Source organism: Lonchura striata, chromosome 7, assembly GCF_050655825.1.
Source record: "Lonchura striata isolate lonStrDom1 chromosome 7, ASM5065582v1, whole genome shotgun sequence".
NCBI lineage: Eukaryota > Metazoa > Chordata > Aves > Passeriformes > Estrildidae > Lonchura > Lonchura striata.
Genome location: NC_140709.1, coordinates 27,062,387 through 27,082,387, shown reverse-complemented (window position 1 = coordinate 27,082,387; position 20,001 = coordinate 27,062,387). Strand labels below are relative to the sequence as shown.

Genomic DNA, 20,001 nt, shown 5'->3' with positions numbered 1-20,001 from the left:
GTATTTCACTTTTTGTGTGTCAAGGGCTGTGCTTATGTGGCTGCATAGTGTAATCCCTGGGTGTATGCAGTGGTACTTGTCAGCACCAGCCCAAAGTAGGGCAAGCTGGAACTGGAGCTGCAGCTGCCATCCAGCCACTTTGGCATTTCTGTGTGATCTCCTGCAGCGTGTTATGAGATGGGAGTTTGAAACTGTGCAAGTCAGGTATTCATCAGTCCTTGTTGTCCACACTGTACACCTTTCCTGTGACTGCAGTGATACAGAGCTGTGCCAGAAAGAAACTGGTCACAACACAAACAAACAAACGTGGTTGGTTGCTGTTGAGGCTTACTGGTAGCATAGAGACCCACGCATGTGTGCACTCTCCACCTACAGAATTAAGGAAGGGTTGGGTCTTGTGCAGCCCCTGGATAGAAAGATTCAAGTGGAAGTAGCGTAAAAAGTCTTCTAGGGAAGTTGCTATCTTGGCAAGGTCATTAAAGTGGTAATGGTATCCTGTCCCTCGTGTCATTGTTGTGCAAGAGCTGTGTCCCGCCTTGTGCCAATGCAGGCGACAGTCGCTACAGTTGCTGACCTGGCAGGAGCTGCAGCAGTTTTTCTTCCTCAAGATCACTCTTTCTATGGGACGGCTCTGGAGGAAACCAGGGAGCAGGGGAGCCGAGGGAAATGAGGAAAATAATTTAAGAGTAACATTTCCAGGAAGGGTGAGAGAGGAAGAAATCAAAAGTGAAACTAATAGTGCCAAAGGGGTGGACCTTCAAACTGCTGATTGAGAGGAGAAGCCATTGTTATTTTGTCATAGTGCATATCACGGCACGGTGGCTCTTTCAGACTGCAACGGAAGTCTTGGTTCAGGTAAGACACAGAAGAAATTAAAGAGGGAAAGATGCTGAGACTTGGAATGACGTGGAGACAAACATTTTGGACCTGAAGATGAAAGAGTCCTTGTGGTGTTCCTCTGTGCTGTTCCCGCCCTTTGGATGATAGTGCGATTCCTTCCAGTGAAACAAGGTTTTCTGATCTGTTACTAGAGTGTGCCTTTTGGAAGGAATTTGTATGCCTCATTCTATCTATCAACAGGTATGATATAGTTTTGAGTTTGTAAAGATAGATAGGTTGAAATCCATGAATGACTGTTTTCATTGCAAAATTTTAACAAATGTCAGCACTCTAATTCTCTTCATAATGCTGCCATGAGGGTCTGCTGAGAGTCTGGTAGCCATTCTGAGTGCTGTTTTATTTCCTCCTGCGTGGAAAATGCCAGCGACTTGCATGCCGGGAACCTTTCCATTGAAGGCTAAGTCCTTTACTTTAAAGAGAACAAATATGTAAGAAGTTAATTATGTTCAAATTCTCCTCTAAATGGGGAAGTATATTACATAAATAATTTCAGAATAATGTTCAGTTGTTGATTTCCCTGGGTTTACTGAGTGCTGCTATGGAATTTGGTGCTAATAGTTGGCTTTTTTATAAATTTAAAAAATATCTTCCTGTTAAAAATAAACTGGGGTGAGTTGGCGAGGGACTTCAGAGAAAGGGGGTAAGTCATGGCAGATCTGGTGACACAGCAGGGCAATGGGACTGAGATATTTTAAATGAAAATATGTAGATTTGGCCTTCTCTCACTGTTTTTTAATTAGAATTTGTGTATGAAAGCAAAAGTGCTTGAGCTGTGCTCTATGCTAGAAAGCACTAGGTATGCTCCAGAGCAAAACCTGATTACTTCATGGCTTGTTTACCATTTTTTTCTCACAAGTTCTGTAATAATCAGTTCTCTGAAAATGGAAGTAGCTGAAGTAGGGATCTCCTGCTTTGTTAGCATTTTATTCCATTGTAACATATTTCTTGGAAGTCTGTGACAATACTGTATTGTAAAAAAGGCAGACCTTTCCTGGAACTTTAGAAACTGGCTGTCTCACGTTCTTCAGAGTTGTTCTCCCATGTAAGTGATTTAAAATTACTACTGCAATTAATAGTATTTTTACTCATATCAGTTGTGTCTTTAAGTTAGCAAACTGTGAGAAAAAGACAGTGGCGGTTAAATATTGTCTTAATTGTGCTCCCTGTAATTACAGACATGTTTAAATGTAACATATAGGTAGCACATCTCTTCTAACTGCAATTATTTGATGGGTTTGAAACTTAGAGCCTTTGAGAAATAAAATGAAAATTCTCTTTACAAGAAAGAATTGCTTCTATAAGCAGTATCTCTTGTATCTTAAATGAAAGGCATGATTTATGTGAGAAAGAAGATAACTTCATAACTACCTACCAAGAAAAATATTCTTTCCTGTGTGGTTATAGAAATATAAAATCAGGTAGTCATTGAGGTTAAGTACATTCAGATACTACTAGTTTATATGGGCTGATTTGGTCTGAGTGGATTTAAAGAAAACAGTATTTTGGGGCAGAACACAAATTGTTTGTGCTGTGTCATGTGTTTCACTGTTTTATCAGTTAAGTTGAAATGCAAAGGTTTAAGATTCAGTTGTACATTTACTAGATTCGGTTGTACATTCACTCTTGCTAACCCACACAATGCTGAGCAAGGGCATGCCACAAAAAGCTCCTTTGCTGTAGAGTGGTCCTTGGAGGAGAGCAGAATACAATTGTCTACTAATTATTATTTCTAGATTCCAGCTTGGCTACCTTTTTATTGAAACATTTGCAGGAGCAATAAGTAAAATGGATTGCAGTATTCCAGTAGTGTAGGAGTTGGAACGTCTCTTTTTTCATCGTCGACTTTTCTGTCTCCCACTGCCAGTGTTTATAAGACAAGAGACCTCTTCTGAATGCGTTTATATAGTTTTTCTTCAGAGATTCCCAGGTGTCTGACACCTAGGGCAGAGAAAGTCAAGTGGCAAACGGGTCTCTAACTAGTAGGAAGTGAAGACAGGTCCTTTAAGTGCCAGCTGTAGACTGATTTGTCTCCAGCATTCTGCGCATTGCTAAGGAGAGGTGTGATCAAGGGAGAACGTCCTGAGGCAGTGGGGCAGCGCCGTGCTGAGCCGACTTCCTGCTCCACCCTGTGACTCGTGCTCCATCCCGCAGCCCGCCTCACTTCAGGGAAAAGGCTGGCTGTGCACACGCCAGCAGAACACGCGAGGCTCCTTTAGATAACGGGCACGCACCGGGGAACCCCAGCAGGACACAGGTCGGGCAGGTTGGGCACACGCCCCCACCCCCCTTTATGCCCTCTCTGCTCTCTCTCCATCTCCAGACTATCCATGTGGCAGCATCCACACAGAATCTAGGGACTGAGATCTCCTTTGCTCTCTTATCTTTCTTGGCTCGCAGAGTTAGAATATTTTACCCCATATTCCATCCTGAAGTTTTTTTGTGGAGATTTTTGTGGCTCGGGAGCCAGCACCTTTTGAGGAGTTTGTTCTGGGAGTTGTGAAGTGTACTGTTCAAAATTGAGGGCTTGTTAGCCTCCCCTCTTGTGAGAGTGTATTGTATAAATTTAAGGGCAGGTTAAACAATACCTTTTGAGTTTAAATATTGGGCTGGTTGCCGCAGTTAAGAAAATGTACAGTCAAACAATGAGAGCTCCTGCCACGTCCGGTGTCTTTGTTCAGTTTGACAAGAGTTTATAACAGACACCAACATGCCCATGGGTTGTCACATCAGTGGAGGCAGGTCCCTTAAGTGTCAGGGGGGATAGCTGGAAGGCTTGGTATTTTCTAACTTCCCTTTGTGCTCAAAAATTGAATCTGTAAGCCTAGTTAAATATTTCTAAAGCTGATGGAGAAAGTAGAGAAGAAGGGAGGTGGTATTCCATGCTCAGTGAAACAGAGATAGTTTGATAAGAATTCTTCTGGCCTTTTTAAGAGGGTTGACATGATCTATATTTGCTTTTAATGTTATAAATTATTTGAGAGCTGGGAACTGAATTTTACTTGATACAGATAAACCAAAACAGGAGGAGGTGCTTTGGGTATGCTGGCCAGAAGCAGTATAAAAAGAAAGGAGAAGCCAGATAGCTTAGAGTAGCTATACTCATGTGGACTCTCAGTCCTGTTATGGTGTAAAAATTGGCAGTCTTATTTATTACACAGTCTATATTTCAGACTGGCAAGTAGCTATTTCTCCCAAATGGTATCAAACTTCAAAAAAACCCAAACTCAAAGAAAACAAGCAGCTGCCTGCCAGGGTTGTACATCCTGTACGTTGATACTTCCCACTGTCTAGACACACCATAGGAAGCAAGAATAATCTATCACTTTCTCTCCTAATGTCACTTAGTAGTGAGAGGTTACATATCCTTTGTTAAGTCCAGAAAACTGAAGGAGTTAAGCATCAAAGCTATGATAGCAAGACAGCCTCTCTCTATTTAAATACTTCTGATTGCATGTATGTATTTTGGGCTATTCTACACGATGTGATACCTCTTATATAAATCATGTTGTTGCACTAGTCTTACTGACAAATGAAATCAACTGCTGTTTGTGTTTAGATCCAAATCCTGATGTGAAATGAGTACAGATTTCCGCAAACTGCTTTTTGAAGTTTCTGAGGCTTTGGTGACAGAGGAACTGTCAGCTCTTAAATTCCTCAGCCTGGACCATGTCCCCAGGAGGAAGTTGGAAGCCATCCATGAGCCCAAGGCCTTCTTTGAAGTGCTGCAGGAGAAAGACATGATCGGGGCAGGGAACCTGTTCTTCCTGAAGGAGCTGCTCTACCGGATCCATCGGATCGACCTCCTGGCTACCCCCCTGGGCTGCAGCCGCGAGGAGATGGAGAGAGAGCTGCAGCTCCCGGGCAGGGCACAGGTGTCAGCTTACAGGTAAACACAGGAGCATGCCCAGTGTTAACAGTTCGGTGCCAATTCTCTTTTCTGTCTGCACTGTTGTCTTGTGAATATCCCAGCATACATGTGTTTATTACACGTGAATTCCTGCCATTGTGAGTTTTAAATTTTGCAGTTCAAATGTTTAATTGAGGTGTTTACTTCTTTCTTGAAGGTCTCTCTATTGTTTATTGTCAGGCAACTGCTGTATGGAATTGCAGAAGACTTGACTTCAGAAGATGTCAGAAGTGTGAAGTTCCTGCTCCAAAAACAATTACCAAAAAACAAGCTCCAGGAAAATGCTGTATGAAAAGTGGTCTTGAGAAGTTTTTTGCAAGGCTAGTTCAGAGTCCTCTAGTTCTTGTAAGAAGGGAGGAAAGACAAAGCAGTCTGCTGTCATGAAAATCTAGTTTGAAAGAATTTTGATGTTAACTAATAGCTGCTGTGTGAAAGAATGGATCTTTTTTTTTTCATTGTATCTTTGCCTTTTTTGCTCTCCTGATTCTATTTTCTCTCCACGACCTGTCTCTTTAATCTTATTTTCTTGTAAAATCCATCACACTCTTCCTTAAATCTTTGCTTGGCATTTATAAGACAAATGTCTTTATAAGACATAAGCTATACCTAAGAAGAGTGATGTTTGCTAAAGGAAAACAATATTTTGGAGACAGAAAATTGAGTTTTAATGTGAGTTGAACCATAATTTTTTGTGTGTCAAGGGTAAATTTTCTTCTTTATTATAATTTGGAGTAACAACATATTGTTAACTTTCCCCCAAAAGTATTAAGAGGTTGGGTGAGCTAGTTTAATATTTGTAATGAGCTGTGTTATAAAAATGCTTAATATTATTAAGAACCTTCCTTAAAAGTCCTATTTGTATTGTGGCACATAGAGGAAAATTAGCTGATTTATCTCCAACTTGGTGGACAATTGAGCTTTAATAAACAAAATTAGTGCTGAACAGCTTTTCTGTGACAGAATATGGAAAATGGCATAGCTAAAGGACTTAGCTGCACTTCATCAAAACAGAAATGCACTACAGGATGTTATATTATCCTCATCAGTGCTTTGTACTGCTGAAACAAAGCAGGATAGCCTAGTTATAGGCAATTTCTAATTGTCCTGGTTTAACCTTAGTGATGATGGGTTTATTCAGTTGCATTGCATCTTGACCCTTGCTTTAATGAGTTTTGGAGGAAAAAGTAATAAGTCTTTAGGTGGTCAGTCTCTGGGAATGAGGATGTTGTCTTCTGCCCTGTTGCAGAGCTGCCTGATTCTGCGGTTATCAAAGGTCACTGGATGAGTTTGGGTTATGTGTTTTTGTTTTACCAGTCAATGTTGCAGGTCTTTCTGGAAATGGAATTAAAAGGGATAATTAAAGAAGATAACATGACAATGCTGAAAGATATATTAAAGAGATTTAGAGCTGACATAAAGAAAAAAATTGATGCCTATGAAGAAAAAGAAAAAGGTAAATTTATTTAAGCTGTTTAAGAACAGATCTGGGTCTTTTGTGGTTTTTTTTGGCTTCATCCTTGGCAGCTTAGAAGTCCAGTGATAAGGGAGAGACCTTATGGTACCCTAGGACAGGCAGAACAGCTCTGGAGAAGTCTGACTTCTGAAGTTTTCTGCTACTTCCCATCATGGATTCTTGTATCTATCCTTGAATTATGTTCTGTCTCTTGTAAGTGGCCTTCTTCTGCCTTCTCTTTGTCTTAAATGCAATTTATCTGTTTGGGAAAAAGTGTGGTGCTGGTTTTGGACCAGTATAACGTCCAAGTCACTGCAAGAGACAGGAAGTGACAAACTTGTGTTACAAGATGTCAGCACTATCTTCTCTTAGCCAGGCCCCTTGCTCTTAGTCAAAGGGAAGGCCCTGAAAACCAGTCATTTGGCTAAAGTGTAACTTTCTGTAATCAGCTGAGAAATTTTAAGGACTTCATTATATGCCGGCTGTTGCAGCTGAGGTGGTGCTTTCTGGCAGCACAGCAGCACAGCCGGGTGTTCCTTTGGGAAACAGGATGTCTCAGTCAATAACAACTTCCTCCTGAACAACTCAGGCCATGAGTTCCCTCAGATACATTTAAACAGTCCATGCAGTACCCTGCAGAGCTACCAAATAGTTCTCCCTGCCTAGCAGTTTTTGTGCTGCTGTCCTCTGCTGGTGTCTCTAAAGAACAGAAGATAATTGTCAAGGGAGGCTATTGCCAAGCAAGTCCTGTGTTGGAGAATGGCTTTCTAGTAGTATTGTTATTATTTTGTCCTCTTGGTAAGTAGGAAAAAAGAATGTTGTGTAGAGCTTGTTGCCCTGACAATTAAATTTCATTTAAACATTTTTGTAATTTGTAAAATGAGTACTGTGATTTTGTTTCCTTCGTTAAGAGTCATGGATTTGATGATTTCTTAACTTTTTTTTCAGAAAGTTGTATTGAAATAAGTGCTCTGAGGAGCTCTTTCATTATGCTGGTATTTTGCATCCTTGCATCCACTCACACAGTAAAGTTCTCTGGAGAAGGGACAGTAGCCTCAGAAGTGAATGGACCAGCATTTTGTACAAAAGTACTATTGTACAAAAGTGGATCTCCTCTTTCATTTATATATCCCACAGTTGAGAGGCTGGCGAATGGCTTGCCTGGGATGACTACTCACATTTAGCCTTTTATTATCTGTATCTTGCTACCAGTAAAAGAGCAGAGGAGCAGAGGAGCAATGGAGCAAAGCCCTGCATGGCTTCTATCACAACCAGCAGTCTGTGAAACTGAAGCTAAGCTTGGCCCAGTTCTACAAAATGCTGGTGTCTCACTGGTGGGAAAACCCTCTCCACCTCACTCCCTCTTCTGGCTTTTTGAGTGTTGAAATATGCAGAGTGTAAGATTTATCCTTGTGGTTTTAAAATGTTTTGTTTATCTTCTCCTTCTTAGAAAATTATTCTAGGGAAGAAGTCCGCTATCCTGTGTGTGTGTCTGCACATCCAGAGGAACAAGGAGCAGAGGGGGAGGCAACAAAACAGGTGAGAAATACCTCAAGTATACCTTTAAAGTATTTATCCATCTCCTGGGAGAGGGAGCAAAAATTCATAACACTAAGTAGGTGGAACAGCCAAGATAGAGGAATAGGCCTTGGAACAATTCCTGTTTTCCAAACAAGACTGAGCCTTCTTTGTGGGGACCTGGATGTCAGCAACCTTTTAATCAAGACATGAACAAACAGTTGAGTGAAGAAACCAATCATAATGATAATGGAGACTGGAACATTAAAGTCCTGGCCAGGATACTCCTAGACAGGTGTGAAGGGACTAGCAGAACCCCCTACCTCACTGGAATTTCACAAGGACCCTGAGAGGAAATGGTGGGGTGCAGGAACATTTCCTATGCATATACAAATTTATTTTTCTGGATCTTTTCTCCCATGTTAAAGTCATATCCTGACCGGAGAGAGAGGAGGAGGGGTTCAGGGAGACAATGCAGATTCCTCTCCTCTGTAGCTAAATTGTATCCTTAGGCTTTTCCTTTCTTGTTTCTTGGCCTTTGCGATTTTCTTTTGTGCTTAGATAATGATGGACCAGCAATCTGTATATAGTGTATTTCTCTTTTGAATGCTTAGCTCTGCTTTCCTACTTGTTTTGGTTGGTTTTTGTTTGTGTTTTTTTTTTTTGTTTCTGCAGCATGGGATGTTATATAAGATGAAAAATAACCCCCATGGTTACTGTTTAATTATTAACAACCACATTTTTAAAAATCCAAATTACAATAGAGAGGGAACATTGCAAGATGGAGGTAAGTACTTTTTAAATCAAATTACTGGTTTGGGTTTTTTTCTCTGATAATTCTCAAAAACAATTATCTAATTTTTGCTGTGAAGAAGAATCATGTCCATGATACTCCTTGGCCTCCAGAAACTGGAGTGACAGTCACTGTGCCAATAGGAAATATGTCACTTCCAACATTTAGCTGATGGCTTAAAGAAGGATCTACTTTTTGTTCTAGGAAAAAGGCATTTTCTTAATTGGTTGTATGTACAACTAGAGAAAAAGTGATCATTATTACACATTTCCAATTTTTGATTGTTTTCAGTTCTTACCTATCATGGAAAAATATTTTAAGTCCTCAAATTCTCTTCAATGCTCAAATAAATGCTCTGTAACTTTCCTTAAAGCCTATATTTCTGCAATCATATTTAAGATAAACAAAAGTTAAAAAGTAAAGTCAGATTCCTGAAAGGAGATGTCACAGATATTTTAACTCCATCTGGCCCATTTACAAGCTGCTTTCTTACTAGCTAGTTCCTCTCTGTCCACACAAAAATTAGGCTACCACTTCTCACCACTGAGAAGCCTTCATAGCATTTGTGAGCAGGTTACTCTGATTCCCTTCTTGCTGCATCTACCATCCCATCACAATGAGTGTCCTACTTCATTTAAGAGTGGCAGAATTTGTCATTCTGAAGAGGTGGCACTTTAACTTGCCAAGTGCTGTTCTTAGGAATCTGAGACTACTATGCAATGCATAGTCAAAGCTTGGTTTAACACAGTAAGCTTCACTAATTTGTACCAATACAACATAGAATCTGAAACCTGTTTTTGTTTTAGACAGCATGATACTTAACCCAGTTGTGTTAAAAAAAAAAAAAAAATTAGGCAAATTAGGCATTTGGGTTTTTCTAATAGGATCTGGCAGGCTAAGAGGCAGTCAGGTGATTTTACTGGTAGGATCTGAACACTTCTGCTAGTATCTGATCTACTACACAGACACTGATGTTTCAGCATCTTCCTTGTCACTGTTTATGTTCCTTATGATTTTTTCCTCCAGAGGCTGTGAAGAGGGTCTTTACGTGGCTTCAGTTTGAGACAGCTGAGTACATGGATCTAGAAGGAAAAAAAATATATGAGACAGTTAAAGAATACAGCAAGAAAGATCATAGAAATATGGACTGCTTTGTTTGCTTCATTTTCTCCCATGGTGAAAAATACAAAATAAAAGGTGTTGATGATAAGTGCGTAAACATTGACGATTTAGTCTCCTGCTTCACTGGAACTAATTGTCCTTCTCTTGCTGGCAAACCCAAGGTGTTTATCATCCAGGCTTGCCAAGGCTCTGAACGTCATCCGGCTGTTGCAGTAGAATCAGACTCTTCTGGACAGCTTGAGGTGGATGCTAGTCCTTTGACTTCCATTCCTGATAAGGCTGATATTCTGATTGGCATGGCTACAGTGGAGGACTGCTTGGCCTACCGCAGTTGTGAGACTGGCAGTGTTTACATTCAATCCCTCTGTGAGAAGATGAAGTTGCTTTGCCCACGGTAAGTACTATTTCTAATTATTGTACATTTAGAGTTTTGCAGATGTGCATACTTAAGCATGTTGTGCTGAAACACAGTGGTTTGCATTTGTGCAATTAATGCTTTTCCCATTCAGGACAGTGGAGAACAGTATCTATTTTGAAATTGGGCACTGTTAGTCTTCTACAGATAAGCCAAAGTATAAGTGACTTCCCCTGGTTTTCTTGTGCCAAAACCATGTTGTAATGCTGCAATGTTACACACAAACAAGTGTGTGTGCATTTTTTAACATTTTTGACTGATAATTTTTTTTTTCTTCCAGTGACACCTGATTAGGGGTGAAATTGTTGAGTGATTACAAAGACAAAACCCCCCAGGTGTTGTGCAGGCATAATTTTCATTGTTGCCTCCCACCTATCCCCCTCATAAACTTCATTTAGAAAATATGGCGTCCAGAAGAAGAGGTGGAGAATGTATAGGTTTGTTTCATCTTGGCGACCTCTTCTGGCTGTGGCCAGAGCAATGCTACATGGAGGTTGCTTTTATTTCCTCCAAACGCACTGAATTCTGTGGTTATTCAATGGAATGTGCAATTTCAGTGGCAATAGGGTGAGGAAGATACCAGCCTTCCCTGGGATACCACTTTATTGGGGCAAACACACATCACCTTCTTGGCCGAGCTGCAAGTACCATGTGTTTCAATGTAACCTCTCTTCATTTTTGTTCAAGGCGCTTTGATCTCGCATCCATCCTGACAGAAGTGAACAATGCAGTGGCAAGAAAAGAATTAGGAGGATCTAAGCAGATGCCAAAGATAACATCAACACTACTGAAGAAACTGATCTTTGAAGTTCCACAATGAAAAGCAGACAAGTAAGAATACATGCGGTTACGAATGACATCTGGGCTTTGACAGGGAAGAGAATTTACATGAGAAACTGTCTGGAGTAGCCCCAGCCCTTTAAGGAGGCATAGGACCTAAATTTTCCAACTTCCATATTGAATCAGTCTTCCAACACCTGGATCTGTGTCAGTTGGGTAAGGCTGTAGGAAACTAGAGACCATCAGGGTTTTTATCTTGCAGAAGCAGTGGAATATGTTCAGTCTGGGTTTCAAGTGCAAAAGGACTTTCAAGTAGTACTGTGAAAGTTATTGGAAATGTCAGTGAGGTCTCATTTGTGTCTGAGTTAAGTCCTAAAATCTGCAAAAACAGAACAAATTCAGAAAGCCAGATGCATTCCCAAGCAGCTGGGTAACTGCCTTACCCAGAGGTGAATCATTGTCTGTCTTTGGAAGATATAAATGTTCATGGAAAATAACATCCTACTCCAGAAGGACCAAAACCCCATTATTATGTTAGTTTGGTTCTTTTCTTCTAAATATTTTGTTTGCTTTATGTCAATCATTTACTTGAATAATAAGCCCATCTGAGTAACTTTTTTAATATTGAATGTTCTCACTTTGCTATTTCTCAGAGCTCTCAGGGCACAGTGTGTTTTGAATGATTGTGGAATACTGGAAGGAACTCTGTAATCATGTTTCTGTTAGAATAAATTCTCTTGGTTTTTATATCACCTCAGTTTGTGGTGTGTTCCTCTCTTGGATGAGCTTTCTGAGGGACAGTCAGCATGACAAACACTTCTACTGCACAGAAGTAATTTTGCTCTTGTTGCACTGTTTGTTGGCAGCCACCCTGAGGGGCAGCAGCTAGAGAGACCATAGGAAAGAATAAGTTCAGGACTGTCATGATAATGGCAGCTGGTGCCAGTAGAGCCATTCAGTAACTGCTTCCTCTGTGAGAAACTTGCTGGAAGGTGGCAGCTGCTGTAGAAGTGAAGTTGCACATCTGCAGCATTTGTTTCTCATATTTCCATGTCAGAGTTCAATACACTCACACCAAGTTATTTCAGCTATTTTACATGAGAAGGAATTGGATATCAAATGTACCAAATTTGGATATCAAATTTTGTATCTTTGGGAATACACAGAATTTTGATTTGGTAGGGCAAGACACGTACATAGGTATGCTATCTGTCATGACCCTGGACATTCGCAGTCATGGTGGAACATGGGTAGAAGCCAGCTCAAGCCCATTGTTCTTTTCAAAGCTTAAATGTTTTATGAGTTGTCCAGGTTTTATACTTCTGTGTTGGGTTGGGGTGGGCCACATATCCACACCTTCCATGGTGGTCTGGCTTGCTCAGGAAGACATTATTCCTTGTTAATTGTCTTGGGGTACCTGATGATCCACAGGTGCAAATGTCTCCTCTAAAAGTAAGGTCACTCTCCAATTCTGGTGTTGAGGTAAGTTGGACTTTCTTTATTATCTGTTTTTCCCTGAGACGGTGTGGATTTTCTCCTTCTCCTCTGAGCTGTTCTCCACTGGAGGAGGGAGGACAGGCACGGGGCTATACAGAGGGTGCTGATCAGTCACTTCCTGTGATTTAAGTTGATTTGGTATTTTGTTCTGCCTAATAAATTCCAGCTACCTCCATAGTTTACCATGATCACTTGTGGATGAAAACCTACTAGGAGGAAGAGAAAACGCCATCAAAATCCTTTAAAGAATCACAGAACAGCCATACTGTGCATTTATATGTAAGTCATGCAGCAATCAGGCAAGGAGAAAACACATTTCTTTGAGTTTTGCAGTTCTGAGCAAAGTGTGGCTGGTGGGTTTTTGCATGGATTTATGTGCCACCCACAGGGCTTAATGGTAAGAAGGAAGTTGGTTCTGCAATTTCCTGACTTTTCTCTCTAGTACATGCTAGACAAGTGAAGGGCAATTACCTTTTCTCTGTGAAGGCCCTCAGCTTTGTTTTTTACTGTGTGTTTTCTTTCCTCCCAGCTCATGGCTGGGAGGCCAAATCCAGTCAAAAGCCTGGCACTTGATTCTATTTTGTTTTCAGGCAGCAGAAGCACTGCCACCAGAATGTGGAGCCATAAGTCTGGTAGGAAAGAAAAGCTGGTGAGTTGAAGTCCTGCAGACTTAAACTGAGAGCAGGCAAGATCAGAGTGGTGCTATTTGAAAAGGAAAACACTTATATATAAGAGTTGGGGAGGACTGGTAGCTAAAGAAGAAATAATGCTGTCCAGGGGCATGAGTCCTTGCCTAGTCATTCACATATGCTACCTATTCTTTCAGTTTAACAGCAGTGTTGGGTGTTCAGCCTTTTTATTCTGACCCCTAAAAAACATGGGCACATTCTCTGAGAAATTTTTCAAATCTGCCTCTTTTCAACTAGAGATATTTCAAATGATGAACAGAGAATGACATGTTTAATCTGCAATCACTCCTTTGCAATATGCTAAGAAATATAAGTGAGATTTTACAGAATTCATTAATTTCTGAGTGTTCTTTCTGTAAGTGTGCCTTTGCTTGTCACTCTGTTCTGTTATTGACAGCCACCGGAACTCCCCAGGCCACAAATGTGGCTGGCTCTTGTGGATGCCAACCATACATTCCTAGCTAGGTGGAATGCTATCCTGGACACATCTCCTGATCTTGGCCGTTCTATTAGTCTTATATTTGTAGCCACTTTGTGTTTAGGCCTGACTTGTCTAGGTACATGAGTGCAAAGATGGATACATGCATCCTTAGAACAAGATAGGAAGATCTTGTTCTAACATGTCTTGAGGAGAGGTCAGCTTATGACCTGTTAAAAGTGCCTTGCTTTTTTGATTCCTTCCATCTTTGACCCAATTTGCCATGCATATAGTAACCAAATATCTTGCATAGGATCTTGAACATTGATAAGGCACTTCCAGGATAACAATGTACAGATTTCTTTGTAATATATTCTTAAAGCGTTTTTTACTGGATTTTTGGTAAAGAAAGGTATGCTGGCTTCAAATCAGTGTTTAGCAAGAACAATGGTTTTATATTGGACAGTATGGATGTGCCGAGGGTTGCTCTCTGGCTCAAAGCAAACATTAAGGTGTTCAGGTTCATTTTCAGAAGGATGAAATTCCAGTTGGTAGAATCTCTCCCCTCCTGTTGTGAAATACCATCTAGCCATGGTGCTGCACCAGAAGGTGGAGGGGGTGCAGCATCCCAGGGCCCTTCACCACGCCGCAGCGACTGCTCCTGTTGTAGAACTGTCTTCAGTAGATGTGGGGCGGCCGGGAAGGGAGCCGTTTTCCATGGCTGGTGGCTGCCAGGGGCCGAACACCTGCAGGGAGCGTGCTACCTCATCGGAGAGCAGCCCAGAAGGCTCGCAAGGAGGAAGGCGAATCAGTGATGTTATAAAAGCTTCTGTCTCCTTGTATTAAAACCGCAGTGGTTTGGCCTGGCAACCAGCGAGAGGCGACTCTCGGCAGGAAAAGCTCGGGCAGAGGGAAGGCTTTGCATCCGCACTGGTTCGGTTTGCTCAGGAACGGGCGGAATCCCGAACAGACACGGCCGAAACACGCCGCTCCCCCAAGGAAGTGCGGGGTTTTCGCTCCGGAAGTTTAAATGGCGGGAAGCGCCGCCCCGGGTCGCGCCCCGCCCGCCGAGCTGCGCCGCTGCGGCCCGGCCATGGAGCTGCCGCGGGGGCTGCTGCTGGCCGTCAGCGACGAGCTGGACCGGGCCGAGCTGGCGGCGCTCAAGTTCCTCAGCCGGGACCACCTCCTCGGGAGGAAGCTGGAGGCCGTGCGGAGCCCGTACGACTTGTTCGAAGCGCTGCAGGAGAGCTGCTTGCTGGAGGCGGGGAACCTGGCCTTCCTCAGGGAGCTGCTCTACCACATCGGGCGGATCGACCTCCTGGTTGCGCACCTGGGCTCCAGCCGGGAGCAGGTGGAGCGGGAGCTGCGGGCGCCGGGCGGGGCGCGGGTGCCGCCCTTCAGGTGAGGCCGCCGGGCTGGGCTGGGCTGGGCTGGCCCGGCTGCCCGCCGGTCTGTCCGGGACAGCCGGCCGCCACCGGGCTGAAGGGTTGGACTTCAGGCGGTCCTGGGCCTTGTGGCCTCCCTCTAAAACGGGAAAAAAGGGAATGTGTGCTGGGGGGGACAGTAGACAAGAGGAGCGGTGCGTCTTGAAACACGATGAAACAACGTCCTCCACTTCTTTTTCTAGATACTTGCTCTTTCAGCTGTTTGAAGATGTCACTGAAGATGAGCTGATGTCTTTCAAGTTACTTTTGGTCAACGAATTGCCAAAAAGCAAGCTAACCCGTGAGACTGTAAATATCTGTTTAATACTTTTTAAAAATTATTACTATAATCCATAGAGGCAATTGGGTTGCTCATGGGTGAATGAGCTTCACTCTTCTTTATGTTGTCACTCTCATGATGGAAACACCACAAGAAAAGGGGTGCCCCTGGGTGCATATGGGACTTGTTTGTGCTGTTGTCGGGCACAGTTTTTGCAGCAGTGTCACAACCAGCTGTGCCAGCAGTGCCAGGCCATAATATCCAAGCAACACAGGGCACTCAGTGGCCTTAATCAATGAAAAACTGATGAACATGTTCACTTATCTTGCCCAATAGACTTTTTTTTTCCTTCTTTCTCAGTCATTATCAAATACAGAAAGTGATCCACTGTGAGTATTATTTTTTTTTTTTAAATGCAGGAAATACAGATACAAGCAGCAGATTCTTCTCAAGGCTAAGTCAAATGAGTTGGAATTTACAAGTAGTCTTGCAGGAGATCCAGTGCTTTTATGCTGTCCCAGCCTGCAGTCCTGACTCCTTGGTACTTTGTTCTGTCTAATAAAAGTTTTGAGGATTTTTCTTCTTTTCTTAGAAGGGAGACTGCAAGAGCTGTTCTAGTAAATTCTTGGGGTGACCACTATGCTTTGCCACTTACTGATGAGTTTCTGTCTGTTGGGTCCCCTTTTGCATCAGAGCAATCTCTACACCTCACATGAAGGTGTAGAAATTGCTCTGAAGCAAAAGGGCCCCGAGGGACAGAAAAACCTTTTTGCCAGTGCTTAAGTGATTCTGCTGTTTCATCTGAGTGCACAATAGCCACTGAAAGATGAATGAAAGCAGTAATTAAAAAATACTGCTACATATTCCTGTTAAATGCCCTGGGTTAGATCTTAAGTAGATCATGGCACCTCTGAGCTACAGAAAGGAAATCAGTATGTTTTGAGAAGATGTTGGTACTTAACAGTACTTGTAGGTTTTGTTGAGCTAAGATTAACTGGCTCAGCTGAGGTCTCACATGAGCTCTCAGTTAGTTGGATTGACTCTGTGGATCACATGTGCTGTCAACTACATTAAAGCTTTAGGTGCACATGCTGCAGCTTCACTCCCAGTGGCAGCATGGAGGTGCTCTAAGAGCAAACTGCCTTTCTGATTACCCAGACAATGCTTGACATTCTCATTGAGATGGAGAAGAAGGGCCTTCTGGGGAAAGACAACCTAAGTATGCTGAAGAGTCTCTGTGAAAAAATTAACATCAGCCTGTGGAACAGAATTGAAGATGGACTAAAGCTGTTCGGTAAAACAGAACAAATCAGCCTCTTCCCCTTAGTTGTTCTTGAAGTGATGCATAGGTATTGTACAGGACTGATCATGAATGCTTTGCAGGCCAAGAAGAGGTGCTCATCACAGAGGAACAGAGGGGCAGCACAGGATGCCCTGGGGGACATCTGGTGTCATCTGCAGCACCTGGTCCTCTTGGCAGTTTTAATGACTCTTCCCAGGTAAGTTAGTTTACTTCTTAGAAACATCATCATTTGGCCTTAGAAGAACTCGCCCCTCTATGAAGTGAAAAGACCAAATGTTAGAAGCACTGAATAGGAAAAGAAAAATACACAACTCTGCATCCTTTATTCTGAAGCTGTGTCACAGGCACAGCTGCTGCAGTGTTGTACTTCAGAAACATCTGCAAGAGTAGCAAGATAGACTTGTTTATGGTAGCAGGAATTAGGCAGTTGGCTTGGTACTGAGATATGAGCGAACAGAGCATCTTGTGTGGGCTGAGCCTGACTTTGGACGTCCACCAGGGTGCTGTCCTGCACAGACTGCCTGGGGCAGGGCACTGCCAGGCCCTGGGAGCAAAGCTGTTGAGAGAGGGCTGCCTGGAGAGGAAGCCAGCTGGCTCTGTACCCTGCTCTGCCACTCACAACAGCTAAGGAGCACCTGGAGGAGAGCACACGAGTTTCACCAGGAGTCTTTCTTTTCAGCTGCTTGAAGCTTACAAAATGACCAGTCGACCCCGTGGAGTGTGCCTGATCCTGAATAATCATAATTTTGCAAAAGCTAGGGAAGGAGTGCTGGAACACAAACACCTGAAGGATCGGAATGGGACAGATGTGGATGCAGGTACAGTGAACATTAAAGATGAGTTTGTGAATCTTTAAAAATAGAAATCTTGTTTCTCTTTGTAAAGGTCTGAATTTCAGTCTTCCCTTTCTAGGATTACTTTTGTTGTAGTGGCTCAGTTGGCTCTGTTGACTGTGTTGACAAGTCCTGATCAACTCATGGAGTTTTTAGTGCCTGACACTTAAAAATTCCCTTGCATTTTGCAGTTTTAGCGAGGTGACTGAAACCTTAAGCAGCACCCTGAGCCTGGACTTTACAAGCTAGGCTAGGTTTGCATCAGCCTTACTCACACTAATTCTAAAATATGCAGAAATATGCAAGGAAATCTTTTAATGACAGTTAAGGGAATGCAGTAGAGATATGATTAGTGATTAGACTACTAGAATAGTTTCAGTCCAGGAACGTAGCTATGTGTGGCAGCAGCTTTCTGGCCACAGAGAGGAGGCACAGACTTTCCCAGGCATTTTCCTGGGAAAGGCTGTGAGAAAATCAGAGAAAATAATGAGAAACAATTCTTATGTCCACTTGTTGCACCTGCTGTTGTGAGCATGTGGAATGTGTCATGGGGATTTGTTTACCAAAGGGTGATTTCTTAATTGGACACTGGATGGTTTGGATAGATGGACCAATTAGGTCAAAGCCGTATTGGATTGGCTGTAAGGGTTACTGAGTTTCTTACTAAATATAGTATAATATAGTATAGGATGATATAATAAAGCAATTGATCAGCCTTCTTCAATCATGGAGTCAATGCTAATTATTACCCAGCTGGGGGCCTGCAGTGACAGCTGTGTGGATGTGGTCATGTTGCAGAGTCCAACTTTCATACAATGAAATGTCTCATATTTTCCTTCTCTTTGTTTTCTAGCGGCTCTGAGGAATGTCTTTAGCAAGCTTCATTTTAGAGTAGAAGAATATAGAGACCTCACTGCAGAAGAAATCCGTGAGACTGTGAACATCTTCCAGAGTGCAGACCACGAGGACAAAGACTGTTTTGTTTGCTGTATCCTGTCTCATGGGAAAAAAGGCATTATATATGGTGTTGATGGGCAGGAAGTACCTATTAGGGAACTGACCACTTCCTTCACTGCACAGAATTGCATTTCACTTGCTGGAAAACCAAAAGTTTTTTTTATTCAGGCCTGCCAAGGTGAAGCTTTCCATAAAGGTGTGGCCATCGAAACAGATTCTGTAGAGAAAGATTGTTCTGTAGAGCGAGATGCGAGGTTTCAGCTTGACTGCATCCCTGCAGAGGCCGACTTCCTCCTGGGCATGGCCACGCTGCAGGATTACGTCTCCTACAGAAGTCCCAAGGAGGGAACCTGGTACATACAGGCACTGTGCCAGCACTTGGAGTACAGCTGTCCTCGGTACATATGTTTCCATAGGCTTATTTTTGGTAACACCTGAATTTTCCTTCTGGATGACAGAAATTTGATTTAGATGCAGAGGTAGATGGTATGCAGGGGGAATACTTGCTCAGAGTTGAAACAATGATGAAAGACAGAGCAGCACCATGCAAACTGTTCAAAGCAACTTAGGGAAGTGTTCTGAAGCCTATTAAAAACAGGAGCCGTTAGCACTGGTGTATATCAAGATAGCAAGAATGTTATTTTGCTGATGTTAACTGCCAATACAAGCTGTACTCGTGTCTTTGCAGAGGGGAAGATGTTCTCTCCATCCTGACAGCAGTAAATCAAGAAGTGAGCAGAAAAACTTGTGAGCGAGATGCAAATAAGCAGATGCCGCAGCCCAGTTTCACGCTGAGGAAGAGGCTCATCTTTCCTGTCAACTAAATGGGAGAGAACTGCATGGCAGAGAGAGCTGCTGCAGCCTGGAATTGCCTGGTTTCAGCTCAGAATTCAGTCAAACACAACAGACTCAGTGCCTGTTCTTAGCACAAGGGCAGATATTTTTTACTGAAAATAAATTGAGGAGAACAAGCCTTAAGAAATTTGTTATTAACACATTAATTTGTATTAACACTTTATACTTGAGAGCGTCTCTGAGCTGGTCTCTGATTCATCTCTGATTTATTTAGCTGATCTCAGTGGTTTGCTGGCTAAAATACACTTGATGTCCACTTATCTGTACCACATTGCTATTGCTTTCATAAGGTATCTTTACAAGGCAACTTTTAGAAGACAACCATTATAAAGCTTTGTGTACTCTTTGCCTAACCTTTACACAATAAAGAGAGGAGTGCTGTAAATTTTATAGGATATCATCAGCTCACATCAGTGTGTTTTGTTGCTTGTCGCCACGACTTAGAATTCTTAGCGGCTTGATACACTTCAAGATCAAGTTAAGCATTTGTAGTCTGGTATCCTCAGCAGGATGTGTCTGTGACTTGGATTTCAGCATATCCTCTACGTGGTCTCGACAGCAAAAATCAGTTGCTCTGGTACAGCTTCATGGTTGACGATGTCAGTTACCCTGTGTTCACTTACCTTGCTGAGCTTTGAGTCTTAGAACTAAGCACAGAAAAAGTCATTAGGTAAGTACCCAGCTCCTTAAAACATTTTATATTGCTTCCTATGGTGAGCATGCACACAGATCTCCCATTTGTCACAAATCTGTAGGGCTCACATAACATCAGCTACTGAGATGAAAAAACAACCGTGGTGGTCTTAGCCAACAGTGCAGTGCTAACACTAATGCTAGAGGAACACACCAGCTGTTGT

The 20,001-nt window shown here is 42.5% G+C and overlaps 2 protein-coding genes across 6 annotated transcripts; both read left to right on the top strand.

Annotated features, from left to right (window-relative positions):
* The first annotated feature begins 351 nt into the window (after positions 1 to 351).
* Positions 352 to 11,640, top strand: LOC110484576 (caspase-8). 4 transcript variants are annotated; one of them, XM_085584593.1, is made up of 8 exons: positions 352 to 855; positions 4,457 to 4,786; positions 4,988 to 5,093; positions 6,122 to 6,258; positions 7,715 to 7,799; positions 8,454 to 8,565; positions 9,598 to 10,087; positions 10,796 to 11,640. In XM_085584593.1, the coding sequence occupies exons 2-8, from the start codon at positions 4,476 to 4,478 to the stop codon at positions 10,926 to 10,928; spliced, it is 1,374 nt and encodes a 457-aa protein (XP_085440719.1). In that variant the 5' UTR covers positions 352 to 855; positions 4,457 to 4,475; the 3' UTR covers positions 10,929 to 11,640. The 4 variants fall into 4 exon arrangements, with proteins under 4 accessions (XP_085440719.1, XP_021411019.3, XP_031361235.3 ...); XM_021555344.3 differs by having other exon boundaries at positions 355 to 855; positions 6,122 to 6,260; positions 7,711 to 7,799; XM_031505375.3 differs by lacking the exon at positions 352 to 855 and adding an exon at positions 867 to 1,080 and having other exon boundaries at positions 6,122 to 6,260; positions 7,711 to 7,799.
* A 2,926-nt stretch (positions 11,641 to 14,566) lies between these two features.
* LOC110484625 (caspase-8) lies at positions 14,567 to 19,539 on the top strand. 2 transcript variants are annotated; one of them, XM_085584586.1, is made up of 8 exons: positions 14,567 to 14,893; positions 15,120 to 15,225; positions 16,355 to 16,490; positions 16,580 to 16,695; positions 16,793 to 16,885; positions 17,179 to 17,317; positions 18,186 to 18,687; positions 18,978 to 19,539. In XM_085584586.1, exons 1-8 carry the CDS (start codon positions 14,586 to 14,588, stop codon positions 19,111 to 19,113), a joined length of 1,536 nt encoding a protein of 511 aa, XP_085440712.1. In that variant the 5' UTR covers positions 14,567 to 14,585; the 3' UTR covers positions 19,114 to 19,539. The 2 variants fall into 2 exon arrangements, with proteins under 2 accessions (XP_085440712.1, XP_021411142.4); XM_021555467.4 differs by lacking the exon at positions 16,793 to 16,885.
* Positions 19,540 to 20,001: the final 462 nt, after the last annotated feature.